This window comes from Aegilops tauschii, chromosome 4 (genome assembly GCF_002575655.3).
Source record: "Aegilops tauschii subsp. strangulata cultivar AL8/78 chromosome 4, Aet v6.0, whole genome shotgun sequence".
NCBI lineage: Eukaryota > Viridiplantae > Streptophyta > Magnoliopsida > Poales > Poaceae > Aegilops > Aegilops tauschii.
In genome coordinates this window covers 408,599,111-408,626,549 of record NC_053038.3, presented here as the reverse complement: position 1 = coordinate 408,626,549, position 27,439 = coordinate 408,599,111, and the positions used below count along the sequence as shown (strand labels likewise).

The following is a 27,439-nucleotide window of genomic DNA, read 5'->3' as shown; positions in this document are numbered from 1 at the left end:
GATATGATGAAGTGCGAGTTTATGATCAGACCTATCTATAAATATTATTTGAGTTTTTTTGATCTCTTATATGCATGATTGTTATAGCCTCGTTTTTCTTCTTCGAAACTTTGGTTTGGTTTGGCCAACTAGATTAATTTTTCTTACAATGGGAAGAGGTGCTTTGTGATGGTTCGATCTTTTGGTGTCCTCACCCAATGATAGAAGGGGTAGCGAGGCACGCCTGTATCGTTGCTATTAAGGATAAAAAGACGAGGTCTATTCCTAGATGAATAGATCTTGTCTACATCATGTCATCGTTCTTATTGCATTACTCCGTTTCTCCATGAACTTAATACACTAGATGCATGCTGTATAGCGGTCGAATCTTGGACGTGATGCCTATATACATGATTATTGCCTTGGGTATCGTAATAACTATTTGCGCTTCTATCAATTGCCCAACAGTAATTTGTTTACCCACCGTATGCTATTTTTCGAGAGAAGCCACTAGTGAAATATACGGCCCCCGGGTCTATCTTTTATCATATTGTTTTTAGATCTATTATTCCAAAAACCTAAAAATACCTTACTGCTTACTTTTTTGTGTGTTCTTGCTAGATCTATTTATCCAATCTCATACAATTTAATCTATCTTTTACCGTAGAGGGATTGGCAACCCCTCTTGCGCGTTGGGTTGTAAGTATTTGTTCTCCTACTGGATTGATAACCTTGGTTTCATAACTGAGGGAAATACTTGCCGTAGCTGTGTTGCATCATCCATTCCTCTTTGGGGAAATACCAACGCAGATTCAAGCCATGTCAATGGGGACTTGATTTTTTCTTACAAAGGAAAGCTAATCAAAACCTAGAATAGTTTTGGATTAATGAAATTTTAAATAAAATTCAACCTATCTTTTTTTTCCTCATCTCACAAGGCGACCAGGGCAAAGCCTTCCTCCTCTCGATCTCTGCCAGCAAGCCCATGTATTTGCCCCCCTCAGTTGGCCGCTTCGACGGAGGGTGGCGGGAAGATGTATGCTGTTGCCTCGGCTCCGACTAGTTGATAGGTTAGGATTTTTAGTCTTCACAGGGCAACACTTGAGCGAATGCTGACGCTTCTTCTTCGAGCCAGTCTTCATGGCTTCGATCCCCCTCAAGTTCGTTTGTCAGGATGGATTAGATGAAGCTCTAGCGTTGATTTGTGCCAACTCCTCGGGCCCGCGGGCAAGGGTTTTTTCGTCGTACGTACACAATGACGATATTTGGTGTGAGGTTCTTTAGACCAATTCAATGGTTCAATTGCGACGATTGCGCTGGTCCTTAGGGGTACGTGCTCGAAAATTTTATAGTTGTCACCGACGAGGTCAGATCGATTTCGATATGAGGGTAGCGACAATGGCGCTTCGATGGCTTGTCCTGGCAGCAATAATGGTCATTCGGTGGTCCAAGGACCTTGACGTAATTTTTATTACGTTTGGCGTGCTTTGTACTTCTACCAAATCTTTATCGCAGTGAGTTCTTTAAAAAAGGAAATTTAAATAATGCATTCGGATCGGAAGAGTCGTGAGAGAAGTAACCTTTCTATTTCTCTGTTTTTAAAACCATGTATTACACAGAGGCCCTTAGCTCCAACCTCCAACTAGCGTTTCCGTATTTCTATCTCTAAGGAGGGGCAAAACGCAAAGAAGAGAGAAAAGGAAGAAACTCAAAACACTAGTAAAACCCTAGCCCACCGGAGGAGAGCGCCGAAAAAAGGCCGGCTAGTCGGAGAGCTTGAGGCGGCCGCAGCACAGCTCGTCCGCCGCCAAAGATGTTCTCGCCGGCGATACGGAAACCCCACCTCCACCGCAGGGAGAAGGAGGAGGCGACCCCTTCACCCCCTCCTCCTGCTCCCGCCCACTCCCCGTCGCCTGGTGGATTCGCCCTCTCCGACCGCCCCGCGACTGGCACCCCGGCCCCATGGACCACCTCCTCCCTCCTCGCCAGGTGACCCTTCCGTCTCACCTGTCTTCGATTTCACCAGAATCGCCGCATTTCGCCGTATGCTTGTATCTAGTTGAGGCACCGGAAGCAAGCGATGCGCAGGAACCCCTTTGCCATCCTCACCGTAATAGGCTAGCGCGCTCACAGTTTGACACAGTTCGCCCAGCTATGATGTTTCTAAATTCTGTTTCTCTGTGCGAATTTTCAGGATTTCGACATCAAAGCAAACAGACAGGGCCGGCGATTCTGACCAGATCCAACCAGTGCACGTAGCAGAGTTTCCCCAAGTCGTGAGGAATGCACAAGCCAACCTTCTGCAGAGGAATTTTGCCGGTAACTGGTTTCTCTTGGGTGCCTTCGTGATTTTTCTTTTGTAGTTTGCTTCTACCATCCTGAACTGTCGATGTCGTTTATGTATCCCTTGTAGGCAAGAGCATGCTTGTAGGTGGCATTGACAAAGAAACATCCCTTGCATGGATGATATGTGGAAATGAGCTTTTTGTCTGGAGCTACTTGGCTGCTGTTGCAAAAGATTGTCTTGCACTTGAGATCCCGTCTTCGCTTGTGGGAGACAAAGACGGAAAACCCCTCTCTGGTAACCAGTGGACGGTTTGCATCATGAGATGGCATAGTAGTGGTCCATCAACAAGGAACAGTGGAGATATGTTGCACCGAAGAAGTTCGACTGGTGTTATCCTCTGCAACAGAAGAACACAAGCTATTGCGTATTGGCCTGATATCTATGATGAAAGTAGTAGCAAGGGTCCAGTTATTAGTTTATTCGGCCACAGTGACACATCTGCAAGTGATGCCATATCTGGCTGTTACAGGTTTAACTCGCTAATTGCAGCTTCCGTTCCAGGAGCCGCTCATGAATGTATTGCGATTGCTTCTGAGCCAACCGGTGCTTTATGGTTGTTTCAGTGTTCACCACTGAGAATTCACCGAAGAGAAGTCCATCGTGATACATTAGGAGATAATGGTACTGATCATTCTCAGAAAAATAATGGTGGAAGATCCTTGGTTTGGCTGCCAAGCAATGAATCATCCGAGGCTGCTGAACGGAAGTTCTTTTTGTTGACTAGCCAGGGGATACAATGTTGGGGCATCTCACTCTTGCATGGAATCAATGTAAAAATATTAGGGTCTCAGGAAATTGTTGGTAGTGATGGGGAGTTGGGCATAAAAAAGGACATAGCTGGTCAAAAGAACATTTGGCTTTTGGACATGCAGATAGATGAGCGTGGGAAGGAATTTAATATTCTTGTTGCTACCTTCTGCAAAGATCGGGTGAGTGGGTCAAACTACACTCAGTATTCACTTCTGACAATGCTGTACAAATCTAACCAAAAGTTTCCATCGGAAAACAATGTGGTTAAATGTGAAAGGTTTTTGGAGAAAAAAGCTCCTGCTCAGGTGATAATCCCTAAAGCCCGAGTGGAGGATGAAGAATTTTTGTTCTCCATGAGGCTAAAAACTGGCGGCAAGCCTTCTGGCTCAGTCATCATCTTATCAGGTGATGGAAAAGCGACGGTGGCCATCTATTGGAGGGGCTCCACCCGACTCTATCAATTTGATCTGCCTTGGGATGCTGGAAAGGTTTTTGATGCTTCCATTATCCCGTCTGCTGAGGACAGGGATGAAGGAGCTTGGGTTGTTCTGACAGAAAAGGCAGGAATCTGGGCAATACCTGAAAAGGCTGTATTAGTTGGTGGGGTTGAGCCTCCAGAGCGCAGCTTATCACGAAAAGGTAGCTGTAATGAAGCGGTCGCTGAAGAGAAAAGGAGAAGTCAGGCATTCAGTACTAGTATTGTTCCCAGAAGAGTTAGCTCTGAGGCTTGGGGTGCTGGAGACAGGCAAAGGCCAGCATTAACTGGCGTAGCTCAGCAGGCTGTGGTTGATGAAGAGGCTGAGATGTTACTTAATCGGCTGTTTCATGATTTTATTTTGTCTGGTGCTGTTCATGAGGCACTTCAAAAGCTTAGAGTAGCAGGGGCATTTGAGAAAGAGGGTGAGATGAACGTATTTGTTCGAGTAAGCAAATCTATTGTAAACACATTATCTAAGCACTGGACAACAACTAGAGAAGCTGAATTTCTTGCTTCAACAATTGTTTCATCCCTTGCTGAGAAACGTAAAAAACATGAGAAATTCCTTCAATTTCTTGTCTTGTCCAAGTGCCATGAAGAACTCTCTTCAAAACAAAGTATGGATCTTCTCTTGCCATTATTATCTTTTATTTTTATTTTGGACTCATATTATCCCTGTTACAAATAATCAAACAGAACCATTGGTTATGTTACTTATTGTTCTTGCCTGTCTGCTACCTATATTACACATTGTTGTCAAAACTGATGTGATCTTTCTATTATGGTATCTTGTGTATGCTATAGTATCTGTTCATCATCAGGCATTTGTCTTAGAACACCCTCCCCCTTCTCTTGAAATCATTAAATTTGTATTGTAACAATGTGTAGGACCTAGAGACTACAATATCGATTTATAGACATAAGGGGAACTGATACTGTTCTATGAGTTCATTTTCTGACTAAATAATTTTCATTATGCTTTTGTTCCATAGGAGCTGCAATGCTAAGTGTCATGGAACATGGAGAAAAGCTCTCTGGAATGATCCATCTGAGAGAATTACAAAATGCGCTTAGCCAGCAGAGTTCAAGCACACGTTTATCACCTCAGTCCAAAACCCCAACTGCTGGTGCACTGTGGATTCTCATTCAGCTGGTTGGTGAGAAAGCTCGACGGAACACTGTTCTATTAATGGATCGTGATAATGCTGAAGTTTTCTACAGTAGAGTTTCTGATATAGAGGATCTATTTTATTGTTTGTCGCATCAACTTCGGTATATTATAACCGGAGAAGAACACCCATCTGTTCAGATGCAACGTGCACTTGAGTTATCAAATGCTTGTGTGACCTTAGTTCAGGCAGCATTGCACTACAGAGCGGAGTACAAGGACTGGTATCCTTCTCCTGAAGGACTGATAACATGGAACAGTCAGCCTGTAGTGCGGTCTGGAATCTGGAATCTGGCATCATCTGTGATGGAGCTTTTGAGAGAACCAGGATCTGCAGGCATGCCAATGAAATCTAATCTATGGTCTCAGCTGGAAGGACTCACAGATATACTGCTGGAGGGATATATTGGTCTATTAACTGCCAAATTTGAACGCGGGGAGGACCATGGTGTGCTAGCCCAAGAATACTGTGAACGGAGAGATGAGCTTCTTGGATCCCTTTATGATCTTGCAAAGCAAATTATAGAAGCAAAATATCAGGTTTGGTCTAATTCTACGCCACTATTTTCTTAATGTTTTTCTTACGCGTTTATATTTTGCAAGTTCATGATGTCTCTTTATTTCCTTGTACTCTTATCTTATTGTTCTATCTTAGAATTCAGTCTATCCTTTATTCCCTCAGAAAATGGTGTGGTTAGGTCCATAGCTTATTTTATATGATTAAGCTGTCTTGTATCAATTTGCGGACTGTTGAGGTTCAAACTTGTGTTATACTTGTATGTATGCAATGGTAGTTCTGGAGCATTTTGTTATTTATGTATCAACTCACCCTTTCAGTATGCAATCTGTGACATCGACATTCAGATGAGATTTTAGTGGTTTGCTGCTTGGTTGACTCTTTGGTTGATTTCCCCTAGTAACATTTTCATTGAAGTGAATATGGACTATACAAGTATACATGCATTGACTAGTAATCTCTGATCATAACACGTGTATGTTTTGTTCATCTGACATGAATGTAAGTTTGTATGCATTAACATAGTGGATGATAGCTTGACATCAAGTAACAAAGGGCAGTTTCAGCTAGAATGACATTCCAAATAAAAAAGAACCATGGCAAAGGCCTATTTGGACAATTAGTAATTTAATTAACTCAACATTTTTCTGGATTGGCCCATCTGCTGTTGACAGTTTCTTGACAGGATGTGTTCATACTTAACATGTATCATTTTATAAACACTGTCAATGTTGGCTCTACGGTTTTATTTGATTTTAATATGGTACTACCTAATACATGCCCGTATCTACCAGGAGTCAAGTGAAGGCAATGACAATCCTGATCTGAAAGAATCTATATTTAGAGAGGTCACTTCTCCTATTTTGGCAACAGCTAAACGGCATGAAGGGTACCAAACGTTGTGGCAGATTTGCTATGATATCAGTGATACGGTTCTCCTCCGCAATCTTATGGTAAAATCACATGATCATATCCCCAATTTGTCTTGGATCATTTTTATGCCTTGTTGTTTATTTTTTCAGTACCTAGCATATTTTCCACTCTCGACCAAAAAATTGTTATGGAACATGGCTCTTATGTTGATCTTGTGTTGCAGCATGATAGTATAGGACCTCACGGGGGATTCAGTTTCTACGTTTTTAAACAGCTAATCAGCAGCGGGCATTACTCTAAGCTGTTAAGGCTGGGAGAAGAATTCCAGGAAGAGCTGGCTAATTTTCTGAAAGACCGTAGCGATCTTTTATGGCTTCACGAGATATGCTTAAATCAGTTCTCAACTGCTTCAGAGACTCTTCATACCTGTGCTCTGCTTTCAAGTCCTGGAGAAGATGCTGACCTAACAAGCACCAGAAAGTCGCTGTCCTTTGTTGAAAGAAGACGTCTTCTCTATCTCTCTAAAATTGCTGCAACAGCAGGTTAACTATTTCTTCTGTTATACTTTCCTTCTATACCTCCAGCTATGTCATGATTTATGTAACCGCATATTATGTAAGTTTATGTAAAACTGGCTTCCAGTATCATCTTTAAGATGGACAGCAGTAGTTTATCAAGTGCTAAGCAATTGCGATGAATTCTACTCCCTCCGTTCCTAAATACAAGTCTTTTTAGAGATTCCGATTGAGACTACATACGGAGCAAAATGAGTGAATGTACACTCTAAAATATGTCTATATACATCCATATGTAGTTCTTATTGAAATCTCTAAAGACTTATATTTAGGAATGGAGGAAGTATGATTCTCTCCGTCATTGAAATTTTCACATGCTTAGGAATTGTAGCTGTTGCATATTCTTATGGGTGTGCTGCTTAACCTTTTATTATATGGTAAGGGTTTATTTCATCATTCTGCTGAACTTTCTGCAGCACAGGAAATTCCTGATATTCTAGAAGATAATTTTTGTCAAGGAACAGAGAATGTTGCATCATTCTTTTCTATTAATTCCCGTTTCTTCGATGATATGTTTTGTTCTTTTCGTGGTAAATGGACTCCTGACATATTGCAGTTTGTAACAAGTAGGTAAGGATGTTGATTATGAAGTGAAGGTTGCACAGATAGATGCTGATATCCGGATTCTAAATCTTCAGGTGAAGTGTCTTAAACAGAAAAAGATGATGTTGTACTTCTGTTCTCTATAATTAATTATCTGCCTCCAGACTTCAGTGTTAACCGGCCATGTATTGAAGTATTCCATGTTTAGAGGCATGGCAGTACTACCAAGTTTGAACTCCCACAAAGTTTTACAATGTTGTTTTATTTATCTTTGATGAGAATATGTTCAAGCCATACAAAGAGGATAACTTGCTTGATGGCATGTACTCCCTCCGTTCAGAATTACTCGTCCAAGAAATGAATGTATCTAGATGTATTTTAGTTGTAGATACATCCATTTTTGTGACAAGTAATTCCAAACGGAGGGAGTAGGTGGATGCCTTATCATTTCTAAGGGAAGTCAGAACGCATAGCTGACGAAATAATTTTTACCTTTTTCTTTACAGGAAGAGATTGTTCAGCATGATCCAGAATATGCACAGGGCAAACATGCAAGCAAGCTTCTTCCGCCATCAGAACTGATCGAGATGTGCATGAAGAGAGGCCGCGAGCTTTCTCTCAAAGCCTTCGAAGTATTTGCTTGGACAGGCTCCTCGTTCCGAAGCTCCAACAAAGGCCTTCTAGAGGCTTGCTGGACGAACGCAGCCGACCAGGATGACTGGGTCAAGCTCTCACAGGCATCAGTTTCAGAAGGCTGGAGCGACGAGGTCATCCAAGAATCTCTCCAAGGAACGGTCCTCTTCAACGCTTCGAGGCTGTGCTACAGCTCGGATGCGGTGGTGTTCGATGGCACGTTCGAGGAGGTGCTCCCGGTGAGGAAAGAGGACGTGCACGCAAGAGGCCTCGAGGCCAAGTGCTTCTCGGTGGAGGAGGTGCTGATGCAGCACGACGCTTTTCCGGACGCCGGTAAGCTGATGATGACGGCGGTGGTCATGGGCAAGGAGCTGTCCTATGCTGCCCCGGCAGATGAGCCTGTGGACATGGACTCGTGATCATGTCGGTGAGGGAGGCGTGTATGTAGGCTGGAGTTCCAAATCATCAGTGCTTTTGCTTTGTGTGGCCATGCAATCGTCGGAGTTCTTTGGTTGACTGGAATAGTAGTAATTTTTCCTCCGTGATGGTCATGCAATAGTAAATTTTACTTTGTGATACTGATCTCCATTGTCGGCTGTAAACCTTTGTAGAGACTGCAACATTGTCAGCTCTTGCCTTTTTCTCCTATTAGCTCGAGCTGTGTTTTGAAAATTGAAACATGCGTCGGACGTGGAGTTTTACACCAGGGCTCAAATGCTCTTGGCTCTTGGGTGAACAGTAAATTTAGAAAAAAAACAAATTAAAAGTTTCTGATTTTTTTGTGGCAAAAGTTAAGGAATGTTTGGTGTACGCAAAATTCATCATGCAATCACATTGGTGGAAGGTGTGGTAAAAAACAGAAATCGATGCTCTGAAAATGTTACTTTCAAACGCATTTTGGAGCTCTGATTTTGTTTTTTTGCCACGATTTCCACCAATGTGATTTCGCGATGAAATTTTGCATGCACAACAAACATTCTTAAAGTATGCCACAAAAACAAGTTCAGATTTTTTTTCCTTTTTTTGGTTTTACTGTGCGGTGTAGAAAGGTACTTTCCACATGCGTCAATATTTTTTCTGATGCAACTTTTGTTTTGAGAAATTCTAATACTAAAACTAGCTGGTGTTTTGTTGCTTAAAATATCGGAAAAACTAACGCCCACACGTGTGGGCGTTTGCACATCGCCCACATGCCTCGATCATCACTCATTTTGCCACGTATGAACAGATGATATAAGCAGAAATCTTTTTGGTTTTTGGCTCAAAAATGTTTTATCTCCTAATTAAAAAAGCGAATTAAAAATCCGTTTTCACCATTAAATCCGTCTCGACGAGATCTTCAAAACTAGACCCCATGTTGATATGTTTTGACGAAATTTTTTTCCCCAAAAGTTGCCATGATGTTTACACTGTAGTTGCCATAGTGCTTAAACTAAAGTTGCCATGTGGCAATTTTAGTTTGTAGATCATGGCAATTTTAGTTCTTCGATGATGGCAATTCCAGTACTTTGACCATGAAAATAGTTTTTTTATGAACCATGGCAATTTTAAGTGCATGTATCGTGTCACTTTTAATTTATGGTGCATGGCAAGTCTAGTTTCTTAATTCCCCGTTTTAGAATATGTCAAATTTTATTTTTAAATGTAGAAGAAAATAGCTGAAACATATCATGGCAACTTCAGTGTAAACATCATGGCAATTCATGTGCAATAGACACGGCAATTTTTAACCAAAAAAAATTCGTCGAAATATATTAATATGAGATCTAGTTTCGAAGATCTCGTCGCGAGGGATTTAATGATGAAAACGGATCTTCAATCGGATTTTTTATTTAAGAGATAAAACATTTTAAAAACAGAAAATCCAAAAAAAAATCACATGCATGCATGCGGTGACATGGCGTAGTCTGTGTGCTATAGGGTGTGTGGGCGGGTTTGGCTCCTACCACACGTGTGGGCGTTAGCGTTGTCCTATTGATGCGCGGAGTTGGAAAATCCAAAAACATTCTTGCCTTTTTTTGAGAAGAACAAAAAAAAACACCCTTTCCAGTGACAGTGGTAGGAAAATGTAGGAATCGAGAATTGTGGCCCATCTGTGGGTGGTGCGAGCCCACTTACTTGTCGGGCTTCTTGTGGGCTTTAAGTGAGCCTGCCTTTGAACCCAACACTGACAGACGCTAGAGGGCTATGTGACCACATCAAAGTTCTGGTGGGGTTGCAAACAGGGAGAACGTAAACCAGGTTGGGTTTCATGGGATGTTATGACAAGACCGAAACATCTAGGAGGTTTTGGATTCAGAGATATGGAATTACTTAACTTGGCTCTTTTGGCACGACAGTCCTGGAGAATCCTTCAGGAACCTCATACTTTGAGTGCGAGAATACTCAAGTCTGCTTATTTTCCAGAGTGCACAATTCTTGAGGCGGAAATTGGTTCAAGGCCTTCTCAAATTTGGCGGTCCATTAAGGAAGAGTGTGACCTTTTGAAACAGAGAATTATACGACGTATTGGCAATGGCCAGAGTACCGACATATGGGCTGATAATTGGATCCCTAAGGAAATAGTACCAAGACCTACTCCCTCTGTTCCTAAATATTTGTCTCTTTAGAGATTTTAAATGGACTACCACATACGGATGTATATAGACATAGTTTAGAGTGTAGGTTCACTCATTTTGCTCCGTATGTAGTCACTTGTTGAAATCTCTAGAAAGACAAATATTTAGGAACGGATGGAGTATAACATATCTAGTGTCGAATCCCCCAAGGCTGGTGGCGGAGCTCCTGTCTCCTGCTACAGCGTCGTGGAACGAGGCATTGGTAAGATCGATCTTCATACCAATGGATATTGACGCGATTATGAAAATTCCCATATGCACACGCAATATTGAAGATTTTTGGGCCTGGTATCCGGACAAAAAGGGTAAGTTCTCGGTGAGCTCGGCTTATAAATTTATTTTGAAAACCAAGCTGTAGAGAGAGAAATGGCTAGAGGGCAGGGATGGATCATCGAATCAACAAGATGAGAAATCCTGGGTTGCTTTATGGAAATTAAAAATCCCTTTAAAAATCAGAATATTCTTATGGAGGCTTGCCCATCATTCTCCCCCCACGACAAATACTCTGAAGAAGCGAAACATGGCTGTACAAGACACTTGCCCCTTGTGCGGGTGCGCTGACTTGTGGAGACACGCTCTTGTCTCCTGTACCATGTCCAGGTGTGTATGGGCACTATCACATGCTGATATGGTTGCACGCATGACGAATAATTTGGAACCCAATGCGAGGCTTTGGCTATTTGAGCTTTATGATTCTATGGATCATGCGTTATTCGTTACGATGGCCGTGACGCTCTGGTCCATTTGGTATGCTAGGCGCAAGGCAGTCTACGAGGCCATATTTCAGAGTCCGCAGTATACTGTTTCTTTCATAAATAACTTCATTGCGGAACTAGGGCAAGTGCAAACCAGAGACGAAGGAAGGAGAGCCCCGGGCGCGCCCTCTGTAAAGGCGAACAGGTGGCTGCCTCCCCGGACTGGCACTGTCAAAGTGAACGTGGATGAGGCAGTAGCTAGGTCATGCCATGGAGGAGCGGTCGCAGCAGTGTGCAGAGATGAGACAGGTCTATATCTCGGATCATCGGCTATCGTTTTCCAAGGTATAAATGACCCCGTGGTCTTGGAGACCTATGCGTGTCGTGAAGCCTTATCTTTGGCGGATGATCTTGCAGTACAGTCTATATGCGTCGCCTCGGATTGTCAGGGAGTCGTGACTGATATTGAGAAAGGAACCGGAGGCACAAATGCTGCTATAGTGCATGAAATCAAAGTTCATTGTAATAATTTTACTTCTTGTTTTTTCATTCATGAGTGTAGGAACCATAATTATGAGGCTCATAATCTCGCCAAGTTTGCTTGTAATCCAGAGATAGGTAGACATGTTTGGTTGGGCATCCCTCGTGACCCAAACTGTGTACCTATGACTTTTGCTGATAATTAATAAAGTTGACGAGTTCTAAAAAAAAAAAAAACACGGCGGCACGGCGGAAGCCTCACTTCCCCCAGATCCCAGACGGCCATCACCAAACTCCTCAGCCGAAGGGAAGGGAGGGCGGAGGGGAAGATCACCTGCGAATTGAGATCGCGAACTCGGTGGCGTTGCGCGAAGCGGCGGGGCGGCGGGCAAGCGGGGCAGGATGGCGGCGGCGCTGGCTCCGGGGGTGTCCCGGAAGCTGAAGAAGGTGCTCGAGACGCGGACAGACAGCCCAGATCTGCTGGCCTCGCTGGGCGCTCTCTCCACCTTCTACGAGCACAACACCCCGCAGGCGCGGCGCAACCTCAAGTCCTCCGTTGAGCAGCGCGCGCTCGCCATCAACCGCCACTTCCTCGACGCCTCCCTCCCCGCCCAGAAGGTGCGCTGTTGCCGCATTGCTGCCCGCTTCTCCTCCCCACGTCGTCCGTTGGTCGATTGGTGCCTGATTGCTCGTTTTCCTTTTCTTGTTCGCGTGCAGGCGTTGGTTCGCGTCGAGGGAGAAGTGCACGCGCTGGACGATTCCTGGAAGAAGTGAGTCCATTCTGGCATTTTGTTCTTCTGCCCCTCCTGCCTGGAAATGGAACCTTTATTTTCTGATGATATTTTTTGCACTAGGTTCAGCTCAAACCTGTAGATTTAGGGGAATTGTCACATTGTGTGAACACATGTTTTCACTCAGTCTTTGTGAGTTTAGATGTAGAACCTGCAGTTAGTGTTTTATTATTTGTCCTAACTAATTGAGTACATATAGATAATATTAAGCTGTAGATGCAAAAGGTTTCTACCAGGACCAGCCGGTTTGACTTGATTGCTATTCGCTGCCATTGTGTTAGAATTGAGGAAGCATTGAGCAGCTGTAGTGCAAGTACAGGGGATATCATCAGTACAACGGAGAGGTTGCAATAGGAACTCGAGGTTATCACTCAGCGCCAAGAAATTGTATCATGTTTCCTGCGGGATTACCAACTTTCAAATGAAGAGGTACTCCTCCCTACTTTAATCAAATCAGTCGTTCCAATGATTCTTTGGTTGCTACAGTGTTATGTCGTACCCATTTAGTGGCACAACAATCTGGAGTATGTTATTCACAGACCTTATGTTTAATAGATACATGCACTCCGGGAAGAAGATATAGATGAGAAATTCTTTAAGGCACTATTGCATGTCCAAGAAATCCATTCAAACTGCAAGGTTCTGCTGCGAACACATCACCAGGTACTTTCACTTTGTCCTTGAGATTTTTTCTTGCCTTAATTTTCTAGATCACAACAACATCAACATTTGCTCTTGCCAGTCTTTCAACCCAATTAGAAGAATGGTTTTTCAGCTGTCTGTCATAAATAGGCTCTTTCCTCGGGTGAAAGCAGTTAATAGGATATCTTAATTTGATTTTTTTAGCTTTGTATTTTTGGAAGTATGGAGTTCTATTAATCCATTTACTGCAATGTACATGGTCTGCTCAAATTATGTAGTGCTCATTTGGTTTACGAGATTTCCAGATAAAAGGAATAGGAAAAGTAAAGGTTTAGGATGCCCCACCCACTCCAATCTTTAGGAATTTTCCATGAGGTCTCACGTAATACTAAGAATCCTCAGGAATTAGGCCAATATGGGCACAATCCTAAGGAATCTTAGTTCCTCCATTCCTATGGAACGAATGCCATATATAGGGAAAAAATCCTATTGGAATCCTAAAAAATACCTGCAAACGAATGGGCCCGTAAGGATATGACCCTACACTCCACCAAGAACTAGACGCTTTGACACTGGGAGCCTACTTCTAATAGCTGATTCCATAGATATTTGTGTTAATGCCCTAGTTTTTTTAATTTATTCAGCGTGCTGGTTTGGAACTTATGGATATGATGTCCGTGTACCAAGAAGGAGCTTATGAAAGATTATGCAGGTACTGGCCATCTTTCTATAGTCATCTATTCTTTTGCTGTTCCTTTTCCTTACACCGGATGTCTTTGTTTGTTACTCCATAATTGGAGATATATTTCCGCTCACCGCTTTTGATTGCTTTTACTGCTACTGACACTATGGTACCCTAACATTTCCTTTGGCTGTTTTTTTAAAACTTTATAGTTCTTGTTTTAGAAGGGGAGCCTTGGCGCAGTGGTAAAAGCTGCTGCCTTGTGACCATGAGGTCACGGGTTCAAGTCCTGGAAACAGCTTCTTACAGAAATGTAGGGAAAGGCTGCGTACTGTAGACCCAAAGTGGTCGGACCCTTCCCCGGACCCTGCGCAAGCGGGAGCTACATGCACCGGGCTGCCTTTTTTTTTATAGTTCTTGTTTTATGCTCTAATTTGACCTTACCTACGTTCCAAAGCTAGTGTTCAACATTCATCTATACTTGACTTCATTCACTTGGCACTCTGAAAAATAAGTTCTCATGATAAGTACTGTTGAATGAACTGTTGCAGAATACCTTGCTCAAATTTGCTATTGTGCTGTGTTCTACTCTATATAACATGATCACTTGACATTTGATGTTCAAGTGTCTTAATGCAAATTTCCCTATCATCAGGTGGGTTCAAGTTGAGTGTAAAAAACCAGGTGATACTGATAATCCTGAAGTAAGTGAACTTTTGAAGAAGGCTGTTCGGTGCCTGAAGGAAAGGCCTGTTCTGTTCAAGTACTGCGCAGAAGAGGTATGCCATGCCTTGTAAATAGTTATGATACCTGAGTTTACGTTCTATACATAGTAAAGTTGCAGTTAATTGAAGTAGTGTCTGATAGTTCAGTTATCCACATCCATAGGTTGCCAATATGAGGCATCATGCCTTATTCAGGCAGTTTATAAGTGCTCTTACTAGAGGTGGACCCGGAGGGCTCCCAAGACCAATAGAAGTGCATGCTCATGATCCTCTTCGTTATGTAGGCGATATGCTGGGATGGCTACATCAGGTGATTTCCTTGGTCTATCCTTGTTAATAGTCAGTATGCAATGAGCTAATTAATGTTTATTAAATAAAATCCCTTCCAAATATTATGCATACATATGCATCATTCATCTGCAACTAAAGATATTCCTTTAGCCTTTCTAAACTTCTGGCTTTAATGTTTGAAGGCACTTGCATCTGAAAGAGAGCTTATAGCTGCGCTGCTTGATCCGGATGCAATAAGTGACAGTGGTCCAGCTAATCATCGCCATTCTGTAAGAGAAGGTGATTCATCCAAAGGAGAATCTGATTTCACTTTTGTTCTCGATAGAATATTTGAAGGGGCATGCCGACCGTTTAAAGTTCGTGTTGAGCAAGTTCTGCAGTCACAACCAAGTCTGATAGTTTCTTACAAACTTAGTAATACCCTGGAGTTTTATGGTTACACTGTGAGTCTGAAATTCTAGTTCTGGCTATTTAGTAAAGATACGATTTATTCAGTTCACACATGGTCCTTTTCTATTCTAGATATCAGAACTGCTGGGTGTAGACACAGCATTGTGCAATACAATATGGTCACTTAGAGATGCAACACAGCGGACATTCTTCAACATCCTGAAGAGCCGTGGAGAGAAGTTATTGCGATATCCTCCACTTGTTGCGGTTGACCTCTCTCCCCCACCAGCAGTGAGGGAGGGAGTTTCTCTGTTGCTTGAGCTCATAAGTACCTACAATAGCATGATGGTTTCTGCCTCTGGAAAAGGGTTAAACTTTGATCCAGTCATTTCTGCAATATTGGATCCTATTATTCAGGTGAGCTTTCTGCATTCGATGTACTTTAGTTTGCACAGATGTCTAAAAAGCATGTCCGGCAATTTGAAAATTTATTGTTCAATCTGACTAATTTTTACCGTTGGTGCAATTTTGAATTGTTATCCTATCCAGTATCCACGAGCACTCTATATTATTATTTTTGTAATAATAGGATTTATCTTCCTGTCCTCTATGTCTACTGTGATGTTACGGGACAATTCTTGAAACTAGCAGTATTTCAGTGTCTGTATTCGCCATCAAGTTATCTTCCGTTCAAGCAAGCAAGCTATCTATATTATCTGTATTACACTAATACCTCCAAAGTAATTATGTGTTTTAGTGTCACTTCCAAAATATTTCATTTCATTCTAGAAGTTTTTGGTGCTGTTCCATGTGGATGGTTTTTTGGGTAATCATATAATATAAAGTAACGCTAGATTGCACCTAATATGAAGTAACAAGTGTGTACGTTTTACTCATTTTGCATCAGTACTTGTGATTTGTAGAAACTAATATATTAGTATGTTCTAGTGGAGCCAGTTACTACAGATGACATGCGCTATCGGTGCAAAAGGTGTTCCATATTTGCTGTTCTTCTCTTTTACAAGTAGTTTTGTTATACCTTTATTCTTGTTACCACAGAATGTGATGTTATCTGCATTGTGGTTTAAAGGGAGTCCTCATTTACATTTGGTATTGTTAGTGCTAATCCTGACTTCCTGACCTACTCTTCAGATGTGTGAGCAAGCCGCAGAGGCACAAAAGTCAAAAGGTGCACTTGCACGGCGTGGTAGAACTAGTTCTGAACCTATCGGAAGTAAGAGAGATTCAATCTCAGTTGATGCTATTCTATCAAAGAAATCATCTACATCGGTCCTGGTTAGTAGCATAATTCTTTTTGTTTACCATGTGTATCGTAATGTGAATCCCTTGGACCTGTGACTATTCTGGAGCAACCTTTGTACTTATGTTCTGGTCATGAACTGAACTAATAAAATAGACAGCCTTTTTTCTTTCTGTTGCCAGTCACTACCACACACCATACAGTTATTAGACTAGTAAAATACAGATGTGAAGTCAAGAAATTTCAAAAAGTTCCCTGTAGCTGCAACAGTGAAACGGGCATGTGCAAACTGTAGAGAAAAAAAAGGAGACAACTAGCAGGGCAGAGATGGATAAGATCAAACACTTCCAATCATTTTGCAGCTAGCAGCCTAGCACTATTCGACACGGGAATCACTTATGATTTAGTAATTGATGAACTGATCCTACATATACTGATAGGCATGCAATTCCAATTTGCATTCCTTAATACTCGCTTTATGGTCCCAGAATAAAAATATAACTGGCTTTATGAGAAACAGCTGCTGTGTTGTGGATTTCATGATTGCCTTTGTGTTCAATTTTATTTCATAACCTTTTGGGCACTGATCAGATTAAAGAAACTGTGATTTTTTATGCTCGGATCAGAAACCTTTTTGCTTTAAGCCTTTGACTGGGTAGACTTAGCTTGCTTTAGCTGTGCAAATCAACTTGTAGACATTTGCTTACATCCAAGTAATTTCAAGCTATGTTAAAAACCTTCGCTCTATGATCGAAACACACACGCGTGCCTTGGTAGATAATGAAGCTGATAGCATTCTCAGTAAATGTGGATTGTCAAGTAAGATGCCATACATAAAGAACTACAGCTCCACTGACGGCAAGGATGATGCAAGACCTCTAGCAGACGTCGTGGAGACATCACCACAAATGCTTCTGGAGTGCTTGAAGGCATTCTATGGTCTTGTGACAGGAACAGAAGGCTCTTTGCCGGAATTCGAGCAGCTGCAGGTTCCGAGGTTACGCTCAGACGCGTGCTACGGTTTGGCGAGAGCTCTAGCAGAAGCTTACGAGCTCATTTACAAGGCGGTGATGGATCCTAAGAACTGTTATCCTGACCCAAGATCGTTGGTCAAGCATTCGCCGGAGCAGATAAGAACGATACTGGAAATCTGAGGTCCACAGACCATACCTTTTGATACATGTAATGAGAGGAGATTCATGTTCAGAATCACTGTGATGTATATTACCTGCTAAAATTTGAGGTTGCAATTTCTTCCTGAAGAAATACTGAAGTGGTTACACCTTTTAGTGAACTGTTATATCATATCTTGATGGTCCTGTATTACAGTTTTGCTTGTTTATAAAACCACATGAATCATCGTCAGATTAATGGTACCAGTTGTATACCAGAGAAGAGAAGCATTCCGGACTTCCGGTATTGAATTGTATATTTGGAGAAACCAGATTCCAGTATTTCCGGTTCTTGTGTAGGGTTGAAAGCGATGCCGAATAACTGCATCCAACTTGCCAACTAGAGTCAAGCAACTGCCAGTGGACCAGAGGCTCTCGTGAGCAAATTGGCAGAGGATGTCACTGTTTTCCTTTCCACAATACTCCGTCGGAATCAATTGCATCCTACTGTGTTACTTTCAATATTACTACTACACACGAGCAGCTGATTTTGATGGAACTTTGTGTGTGGCCCCCCGCTATCTGATCTCTTTTTTCGTGCTGATTTGGCGGATGCAAGCTGTAGCTGTTGACTGCGGCGACGAGCGGAACTCGGAACTTTGGCCGGTGTGGAAAGTGGAAGCAGCCGCTAATCAGGATCCAAGGCCGTTTCTTGGGGGATAACTAATACTATCAGGGACAGGTTATCCAGGTATGGTTGAAAAGGTATTCAAGCTTGTCGGCAGTGTACATTTGTTTGTTTTCCTCTTACTTTTCTTTTGACAACATGTTTTTTGTTTTTGGCAACAGTTTTCCTCTTACTTCGTGATCAAATTTTCTCCTCTTCGGCAGCTGAAAAATATGATATATGTATAGTCAGTCAATCAAATCAACTAATTTAAATTATGGAGTAGCGTGGCTTGTAATAGCAGCATCAACCTCGTTGAATACTGCACACCCCATCCATTAGCTGCTCATCAGCACCGTAGGGTAGGTTGACCTTAATTAATTAGTTCCCCTACGAACAAAATTAAACAGCATTATTAAGCAGATAGTTGCATGGTTAGGTGTCTCCACCATCCTACGTGATTAGGGTGCCTCTAGCCTAGCCGCCTCCTAGTGGTGCTACTAAACTAGCTTCTTCTAATCCTGAAAACCCTGTCAGGTTACGTCCTCTCTTAATCTAAGGCCACCAGCATACGTGCGTACTTCCATTACCCGTTTCCCGGACAAGAAAACGACCAGTTGCATCCCTTGCGTCGTCGTTTGGCCCGGGATTTTTCTAGTCCGTCATAACGTTCGTTGGCATGCGGCGCACGGCAAGTGGGCGCAGCGTGTGGAGAGGGTGGGCCGGCTAGCTGGCGGCTACCCGCGGCCGAGGCCGAGGTCTCCGGTCCACGCCTGCGCGGCCACGGTGGAGGAGAGTGCTCTAAGCTAGCCGTGACCGTGAGCGCGACGCGGCTGTGCCTGTGGTGGGAACGGGCGCCCGTGGGCTGCGGGCGGACGACGACGACGACGTACGGCCCCGCATTCCCATGACGGCGAGACGAGAGGATGAAGTGTTGGAGTGATTACTTGGATACTCTGGGGCCTAGCTATAGAGGGGAGGATAGTGATGAGCTGCGTGCCAGTGTGTTTGTGTGTGCAGTGCGGGATGGGGCAGCACAGCACAGCAGGAGCAGTAGGAGTAGGTTGGTCGTTGGTCTCGGCTTTCAATGCGGAAAATTCCACTCCAATGAACCAACAAAAAAGACAGCCGACGCGGCGGGGACGCAAGCGCGCGCACCACCACAGACACCATCACCACCTCCTCTCCTTCGTCCAAGGTCCAACTCAAGCCGCGCGCGCCTTCATTTTTTGCGCCGCAGCTAGCAGCAAGCTTGCTTCACTAGCTATAGGAACAAATCTAAGATGAGAGGGACGGCGCGCTCGGAGCTCGGAAGCAAGATAAGCTAAGCTAGCTAGCTACGGAGATGCGGGGCGCGGCGCTGCTGCTGCCGCTGCTTGCGGCCGCGTTGCTGCACGCGGACGCGGCCGGCGGAGGCAACGGGAGCTGCGAGCGGAGGTGCGGGGGCATGGAGCTGCCGTACCCGTTCGGCTTCTCCAGCGGCTGCACCATACGCCTCGGTTGCCACGTCGGGGCCGACGGCGTCGGCGCCGCGTGGCTCGGCGGCGCAAGGGAGCTGGGACTGCTCGTGCGCAACGTCACGTCGCGCGCGCTCATCCTCGACCTGCCCGCCGACTGCTCCCGCCGGTTCAATGAGTCCGTCGAGGCGCTCTTCTCGGACAGCTACGCGCCCGCCTCCCGGAACGCGCTCGTCGCCACCTCATGCAGCGCTGCCGCTGGGGCTCCTCAAACCAGCAACTGCAGCGGTCCGCCTTACCGCTACATGGACATGCCCTCGTCCCACTGCACCGCCAACGAGTCCATCCGCTGCATCCTGCCTCCTCCTCGTCCTCATAGCAACCTCACCAGCGGCCACCATTTTCTGAACAAGAGCGAGGTGCTCAGGTCCAACTGCACCGTGCTGGTGTCGGCGGTGAGCTATTCGGATGCGGGGGGCCCGTCGCTGCTGCTCGGCGCGCTGGAGCTGGACTGGTGGGTACCGGGGCCTTGCCGCTGTGATGCCAGAGCCAACTGCACCCAGCTCCCGGCGACAAGGACGCGGCCGGAGGCGTTCCAGTGCGAGTGCCCGGAGGGGCTCCAGGGCGACGGCTTCGTCGACGGCACCGGCTGCTGGGAAGGTCAGTGCTTCGCACCACAACGAGTATTTCTTTAATTGTTTGTTTTCATTCTCCATTTAGCGAGTCAAGTTGTGCGAGCTAGACAGACTAGCTCTCGTTGACCACGCAACTAATAATCCGCGGCGTCGGCTGCGTACCTAGAATCGTGGACCATTGGCACCTTGAAGACAGACGGGCAAGAATTGATCATATCCCTGGTTCTTTGGTTGTGTCACCCACATGTTCAATGGAACCACGAAAGGCTCTGCCCACCGACTTCTCTGACAAAAATATCTCATGGATAAGGTGGCTCCGCCCCCTTTCTTGGTAGCCATTACGTTTCACACCGTCGATTAAAACACACAATGCTGAATTCCCTCACGTTTCTCCCGATCCGGCGACGTGTTAGGCATCACAAATGGCACGGGGCCTTCGTGGTGTGCTGGTTCAAGGAGGATAATCTTCGGCCTCTGCATGAAGAGCAGCAGCGGGAATCATCACTTTTGAGTGTTTAGATGGTGTCTTTTTTGTCGCGTCTTATTGCATTGTCAACACGTGCGATTGCACTCGTTTCTCGGTTAATTTTTAGGAAATGATCGATCGAATCGACCATCGGTCGGCTCTACCCCGGGTATAGCACCTCCCCCCTCCCCTCTGTGTACTCTCTCGAGGGGTACTCCTCTTTCAGTTCCTTCTCTCCCATCATGTGCTCCTCTTTCTTTCTCAATCCAGAATCTAGATCTACTCTTCCTCTCTCCTGGTCCGGCGTCGTTATCTCCTCCCAGCGCCTCTATCACCGACAATGCATTTCCTTCTAGGTTTTCCTCCACTCGAGTGCCACCAGCACTTCATGGATGACCACATTGCGACTTTGCAGCACCAACGTTGGGAAGGCATTGTGAGTATGGGGAGTGGGTACCGGGTTGTGTGACTTAGCTCTCGGGGCTCCGAAGATCTAGGATCTATGAAGGGTGGTGTCTCCATTGTGTGGTGTCTCCATTGTTGATTGGGAGGGGTTAGTGAATCACAGATCTTATTATGTTGCCTAGATTGTTTTGACATGCACGCAAGCACATATGTTGTTTGTTGCACACGCACCTTCATCTTGACAAAGGAACAAATTGTTTTGATGTTGCAAATGTGTTCCTTTGTTGTTGTATGTGTTGTTCACATATGTTGCTTATGTTAGTCTTTTTATATATTGTGATGTGAGTATGGTAGCAATTTTTCAGCGTTTTTTTTTTCAACGAATGGAGATTTTTGCATACATATAATTTTTGCTATGTGGTGTGTTTGAAATGCTGCAATATTCTCGAATGAGTTTTTACGAGTTTGGTGGTAAACGCTGCAATGATGTTGCGTATGGGTATGATCTGTATTCCTAGATTTTCCACTTAAAGTAGGATGGTGGAGGAGGAGATCGATCGGGTGAAATATAACCCGACCGAGGCCTAGCATTAGCCATTCTTTTTGTTTTGAATGAAAATAATCATCTTGCATTTCATACTGTAAAAATCATGCATCACTGAATTTTCTCAGGAGGTTCTCACGTGCAATACGAAATGTGGTGGAATACAGACATTGAATTTGGTAAAAAAAAATCTTTGCAAAATATTAATCTTCGTTAACCAGCAAGTATCTATTGATAGCTGAGTTAACTTTTGATCACTGAATAAAATTGCGTGAAGTGTAACGTCATCTGATATTTGAGATCTGCCGGCGAGAGTAAATCAGTAGTTAACTAGCTCGTTGGCAGGCGCTTGGCCTTGGAATATTCTTTTTTGCATGCATGTCAATGTAACGTTATGAAACGAGTTCCTCAAATTGGCGCTTAAATTATATTGAAATTGCTAAATATTGTGTGAAGTCAAACTCTTGATATTATTGCTACTCCCATTTTCCCCTCTTCTCGTCAATCTTACACCTGTGTGTCCAATGGTTACAGTTTCCAAGTCCAAGTGCGACCGCTCAAATTACCTAAGAGATTGTGGCAAGATCGTCCTCGTTGGTCTTATCATGGCAGGTAATTTGCTCATGCATCTTATAAGCTGATACAAAAGTTACGAAAGCTGCATCATTTATTTTTTAGATTGCTTTTTTTGCACTGCCACAATCGTCCTCGGAAATGTCTCACCGATTGAAAGTTTAGAACTGACCAAGACTGCAATAAGAAAAAAAAGCTCAATCGTAGCTACTAAAAAGAAAAGTTGTGCCGGTGGCTACCATCGTGCAAAACAAATGTCACCCACTCACATATTTTGTGCATGTTTTCAACGGGACCTTCTATTTCACGCACAGGTCGCTGGGTAGCGAACAAGCCCGCACCATCTGCTAGCGCGTGCTTTTGGGCCAGCCCGTATGAGCGGAGGGCGCCCCTGTTATTTTTGTTTCTTTTTGTTATTTTCTGCTTTTTTTGTTTCAATAATTTTTTTGGGGGGTTTAAAACAGTTCTGAATTTCAAACAATGGTCGGTATTAAAAAATTGAATATCAAAATATGTTTCACAAATTCTAACAGATGTTCAGGATTTTGAATAAATTATTGCGGATTTACAAATGATCATGATTATTTTAAATATACACAAAAAATAAAAAAAATAAAAAGTGCAATTTTTTTTGTGAATTTGAAAAATGTCACGATCACATAGATTTTTTACGAATTAAATTTATTTTTATGATTTAAAACAATGTTCACGATTTCAAAACGTGTTCCCAAAAATAGAATAGATGTTCAAAAAATGAACAAGAAAAATGAAAAAAATAAAGAGAAAATGAACATGAACATGTAAAAAGAAACGCAAAAACATAAAAGAAAAAAAGGGAAAATAAAAAAGCGTAAAAAAGAAAAACAGGCCCGGGAAGGTTTTATAACCTTGAACCTTCCCCAAAACGGCCCGCCTCGCTCCGACGCATGGCCTTGGGCAGGCGCAGGTGCGAGACGGAACTCCCCTGTTTTTTTTTTTCATTTCCTTTTGTTCTCCTTTTTTTTTGTTTTTTGCTTCTTTAGGAAAGTTTGGGATTTTAAAAAAATAGAGTTTCAAAAAATGTCACTAATGCAAAAATATGTGCTTCAATTCAGAAAAATATTCACAGTTTTCTGGAACAATGAACATTTTTTGAATTTGACTGGACATTTTTTTTGATAAACAAATTGAATTTTGGATGGACATGTTTTATGTTGATTACAAAATTTGAATTTGTATGAACATTTTTTGATTTTTTTGTATTTGATGATTAAATTTTAAATTCAATGAAGACTTTTCGGTATTGATGAACAACTTTATTTTAGTGATTTTTTTGAAATTAATCAACAATTTTTGAATTTGAACAACATTTTTGAATATGATGAACATTTTTATAAAATTCTTTTGAACTTGATGAACCTTTTTTTGATTTTGATGAACAAATTTTGAATTTGAAAAACTATTCGATCTTTTAAAATATATTTGTAAAAGATGTTCCCAATTTCAGAAAATGTTTGTGAATGTGGAAAGAAAAAAACAAAAATAAAGAAAAATTAAAAATTAAAGTAGAAAAAAAATGGAAAAGGAGATAACAACGAAATAATAAAAAGAAAAACTGGTTTGGAAAGTTTCTAGAACCTACCTAAAACTGGAAATGGGTAGCTGAGCCGGCTCAAACCTACGCACCGTGAAAGCCGGGGGGGGGGGGGGGGGGGGAGGGAATAGTGTGCATGGGGATTCCCGTCTTCCTTCGATTCCTTATGCGGGATATCCAATCAATGAGAATTCACGTTAAAGAGGGTCTTTATCTTCGTCGTATTCTTTATATGGAAATCCGGCACGGGGAGAGGGGGGGTCGCTAGGCTGCGCCCCGCGCTCCAATTAGGATTACCCGTTTCCAACCCGCTGTTTTTTTCCTTTTTTTTAGGGGACACTTTTTTTTCTTGACACGCTGAAGAAAGGACCGTCTTTCCATTTATGTGGGATCATTTATTTCTCCGGCCTGTGAATAATATTTTGGGCCATCATGCATGTGTACTGTTTAATATGATTTCTGAAGCTGGGCTGTATTTTATGTTCTAGTAAAGTAGCAAGGTTGGGCTGTTCGTTCATTTATGGGCTTTTAACATAGCCCAGTATCGCTTGGTTATTTAAAATGACAAAATACTCTTTTGAGAATAAAATAGGTGAAGTTACTAAAAAAAGTACTCTCCGGAAATACTACAGACATCTCAAAAGAAAAGGAAAATTCGTACAGCCGCAGTTCGATCATGGGAAGGATTCGTTCTTATGTCTCGTGAAATTTCATAATATTCCAACATTCGCTCTAACATAATTTGCATTTTTTTGTCCATACAAGGTCTCTGTAACTCTTCTGCAAAACTGCAGCCCTTATCGGTTTTTGATGACATTTCTGCACGTTTTGCAGGAATAGTTTTTGGAGCCATGGTGATGGGCATCGGCTGCGTGGTGTGCCACCTGGTGAAGCGCCGTTCCGCGTCCATCCGGTCGCAGCAGAGCACGAAGCGGCTCCTGTCGGAGGTGGACTGCACGGTGCCACTCTACTCGTACCGCGAGATCGAGCGCGCCACCAGCGGCTTCTCCGAGGACCAGCGGCTCGGCACGGGCGCCTACGGCACGGTCTACGCCGGCCGCCTCAGCGACAACCGCCTCGTCGCCGTGAAGCGGATCAAGCACCGCGACAACGCCGACGGCGGCCTGGACTCCGTCATGAACGAGGTGAAGCTGGTGTCCTCGGTGAGCCACCGCCACCTGGTCCGCCTCCTGGGCTGCTGCATCGAGCAGGGCCAGCAGATCCTGGTCTACGAGTTCATGCCCAACGGCACCCTGGCGCAGCACCTGCAGCGGGAGCGCGGCCGGCCCGCCGTGCCGTGGACGGTGCGCCTCCGCGTGGCCGCCGAGACCGCCAAGGCCATCGCGTACCTGCACTCGGAGGTGCACCCGCCCATCTACCACCGCGACATCAAGTCCAGCAACATCCTGCTGGACCACGAGTACAACTCCAAGGTGGCCGACTTCGGGCTGTCGCGGATGGGCATGACCTCCGTCGACTCGTCGCACATCTCCACGGCGCCGCAGGGCACCCCGGGGTACGTGGACCCGCAGTACCACCAGAACTTCCACCTCTCCGACAAGAGCGACGTGTACAGCTTCGGCGTGGTGCTGGTGGAGATCATCACGGCCATGAAGGCCGTGGACTTCAGCCGGGGCCCCAGCGAGGTGAACCTGGCGCAGCTCGCCGTGGAGAAGATCGGCAGGGGCTGCGTGGACGACATCGTCGACCCCTTCCTGGACCCGCACCGGGACGCGTGGACCCTCACGTCCATCCACAAGGTGGCGGAGCTGGCGTTCAGGTGCCTGGCGTTCCACAGCGAGATCAGGCCGTCCATGGCCGAGGTCGCCGACGAGCTGGAGCAGATACAGGTCAGCGGGTGGGCGCCGTCGACGGACGACGCCGCGTTCATGTCGACCACGTCGTCGCTATGCTCGTCGGCGCCGTCGCGCGGCACGGACAAGTCGTTGGGGCCGGACAAAGGCAGGGGCGAGGCATTGTCGACGTCTGCCCCGGCGATGGCTGTGGCAGCGCGGGAAACGGAGAAGGGCGCGGCGGGGTCCTCCCCTGTGTCTGTCCAGGAGAGGTGGTTCAGCGACAGGAGCTCCCCTTCCTCCAATAGCCTGCTCGGGAATAGCAGCTCGCTTCACTGAACTGAAACACGCTGCATGCCATGCTCCTCCTGACATCCATTCCATCGCTGTTAGTTTAGCTGTAAAATTTAGAGATGTACGATTTCTTCTAGCTAGCTACCAAAGAAAAGAAAACGTGCGATTTTCTGGTCTCTTTCTTTTTTCCTTTTCCTTCTGCGTTGGTTCCAAGCAATCTGTAAATGAAACCGGTATTAGTCTACTCAGACGCCATGTTGACAAGCCATTGATTCGACCAAGTTGACGTGCAGACGGAGAGATGATTGTCTAGAACTCACTGACAAAATTTTCCACGAACGGTGGAGCCGGGGGAAATCCGGTAAAATTCCCGGTAGCATTTGGTCCTTGGCTTACATTTCGTGGTCCAGATAAAAGTACGACGGGGTCAATTCTCGGCCAGGAGAAAGTACGTGCCGGCCACGCTTACACACAGTGATATTTCGACGCAGACGCAGATGCAGCACGTACGTACGCGCCTCCATCACCTCGTAGTATCCGCCACCTGAAGTGTACGATCCACGACCCATCTACTCCGCAGAAAATCAAAATAGTGTGCACATTACCGACCCGTATAATCGAAATCATTTTTACTGCCGGCCCATGCCAGCTTCAAGTGTGGAAAATATGTTCTCTGGTGAAACAAACAAAACTGACGGTCCCGGGAACAGTGGTACGTGCTGACCGGCAAACCCTGAAGCGCCTTCGTGTATCGGACCCGCGAGGCCAAATTTAGTGTTTTGATTCTTTTGTAAGAGTTGAGTGAGATTTGACCCTCCTTTGATAAAATTTTGAGATCTAGCATTTTTTCTACTGTTGAAGTCGATGACTATAGGGTAACACAACCTACCTTTATGGTCTCCCGACGGTAAGACTTAACAGCGCTATCACGTCTGTTTGTCATAAAAAGTAACCTACCGCCAAGTGAGCAGCGAACAACCGTAGGCTGGCCACTCTTTCTGAAACAATGAAAGATTTAAAATTGGGTTGCATGCATCACCTCTTACTCTTCTCTCACAGTACACTGGGTTCAACTAGCATGCATGCATCCATCCTGCAAATGTGCAATCTTATGTGCACTTGCATGCATGCTAGCTTACTGCTCTAGCTTTCATTTGTTTTTGTCCTTTAGTTCTTATTGCTCTACAACATGCATGCATGCAGCGACCCGTCCATCCATCCATCCATCTACCGAGCATGCACTGCACCATGACACACACAAACTAGAAATAGAAAAAAGTAGCTAGGGTGTAGCGTGAGATGTGGCTACGTGCCTATGTCGGGCTCTTTGGCGGTAGGGTTGCACAGGCTACCGTCAAAGATCCTGGCGGTAGGGTATTTTTTTACGTTAAACAACTATGATAGTGTAGTTAAGTGCTACCGCCAAGACCCGTAATGGTATATGGTTATGCCCTACCGTCAGACACTATGGAGGTAGGAAAC

At 44.3% G+C, this 27,439-nt stretch overlaps 2 protein-coding genes and 1 pseudogene across 2 annotated transcripts; all 3 read left to right on the top strand.

The window, feature by feature from the left end:
- The first annotated feature begins 1,660 nt into the window (after nucleotides 1-1,660).
- Nucleotides 1,661-8,541, top strand: LOC109733280 (nuclear pore complex protein NUP133). The gene is made up of 8 exons (XM_020292472.4): nucleotides 1,661-1,968; nucleotides 2,174-2,298; nucleotides 2,393-4,171; nucleotides 4,547-5,262; nucleotides 6,034-6,192; nucleotides 6,336-6,654; nucleotides 7,258-7,325; nucleotides 7,737-8,541. Exons 1-8 carry the CDS (start codon nucleotides 1,793-1,795, stop codon nucleotides 8,280-8,282), a joined length of 3,888 nt encoding a protein of 1,295 aa, XP_020148061.1. The 5' UTR covers nucleotides 1,661-1,792; the 3' UTR covers nucleotides 8,283-8,541.
- A 3,366-nt stretch (nucleotides 8,542-11,907) lies between these two features.
- On the top strand, nucleotides 11,908-17,727 carry LOC109733279 (conserved oligomeric Golgi complex subunit 6-like; annotated as a pseudogene).
- Nucleotides 17,728-18,409: 682 nt separating this feature from the next.
- Nucleotides 18,410-26,238, top strand: LOC109733278 (wall-associated receptor kinase-like 14). Its single transcript, XM_020292470.4, has 3 exons — nucleotides 18,410-20,334; nucleotides 22,259-22,336; nucleotides 24,705-26,238. Exons 1-3 carry the CDS (start codon nucleotides 19,563-19,565, stop codon nucleotides 26,000-26,002), a joined length of 2,148 nt encoding a protein of 715 aa, XP_020148059.1. The 5' UTR covers nucleotides 18,410-19,562; the 3' UTR covers nucleotides 26,003-26,238.
- The last annotated feature ends 1,201 nt before the right edge of the window (nucleotides 26,239-27,439 follow it).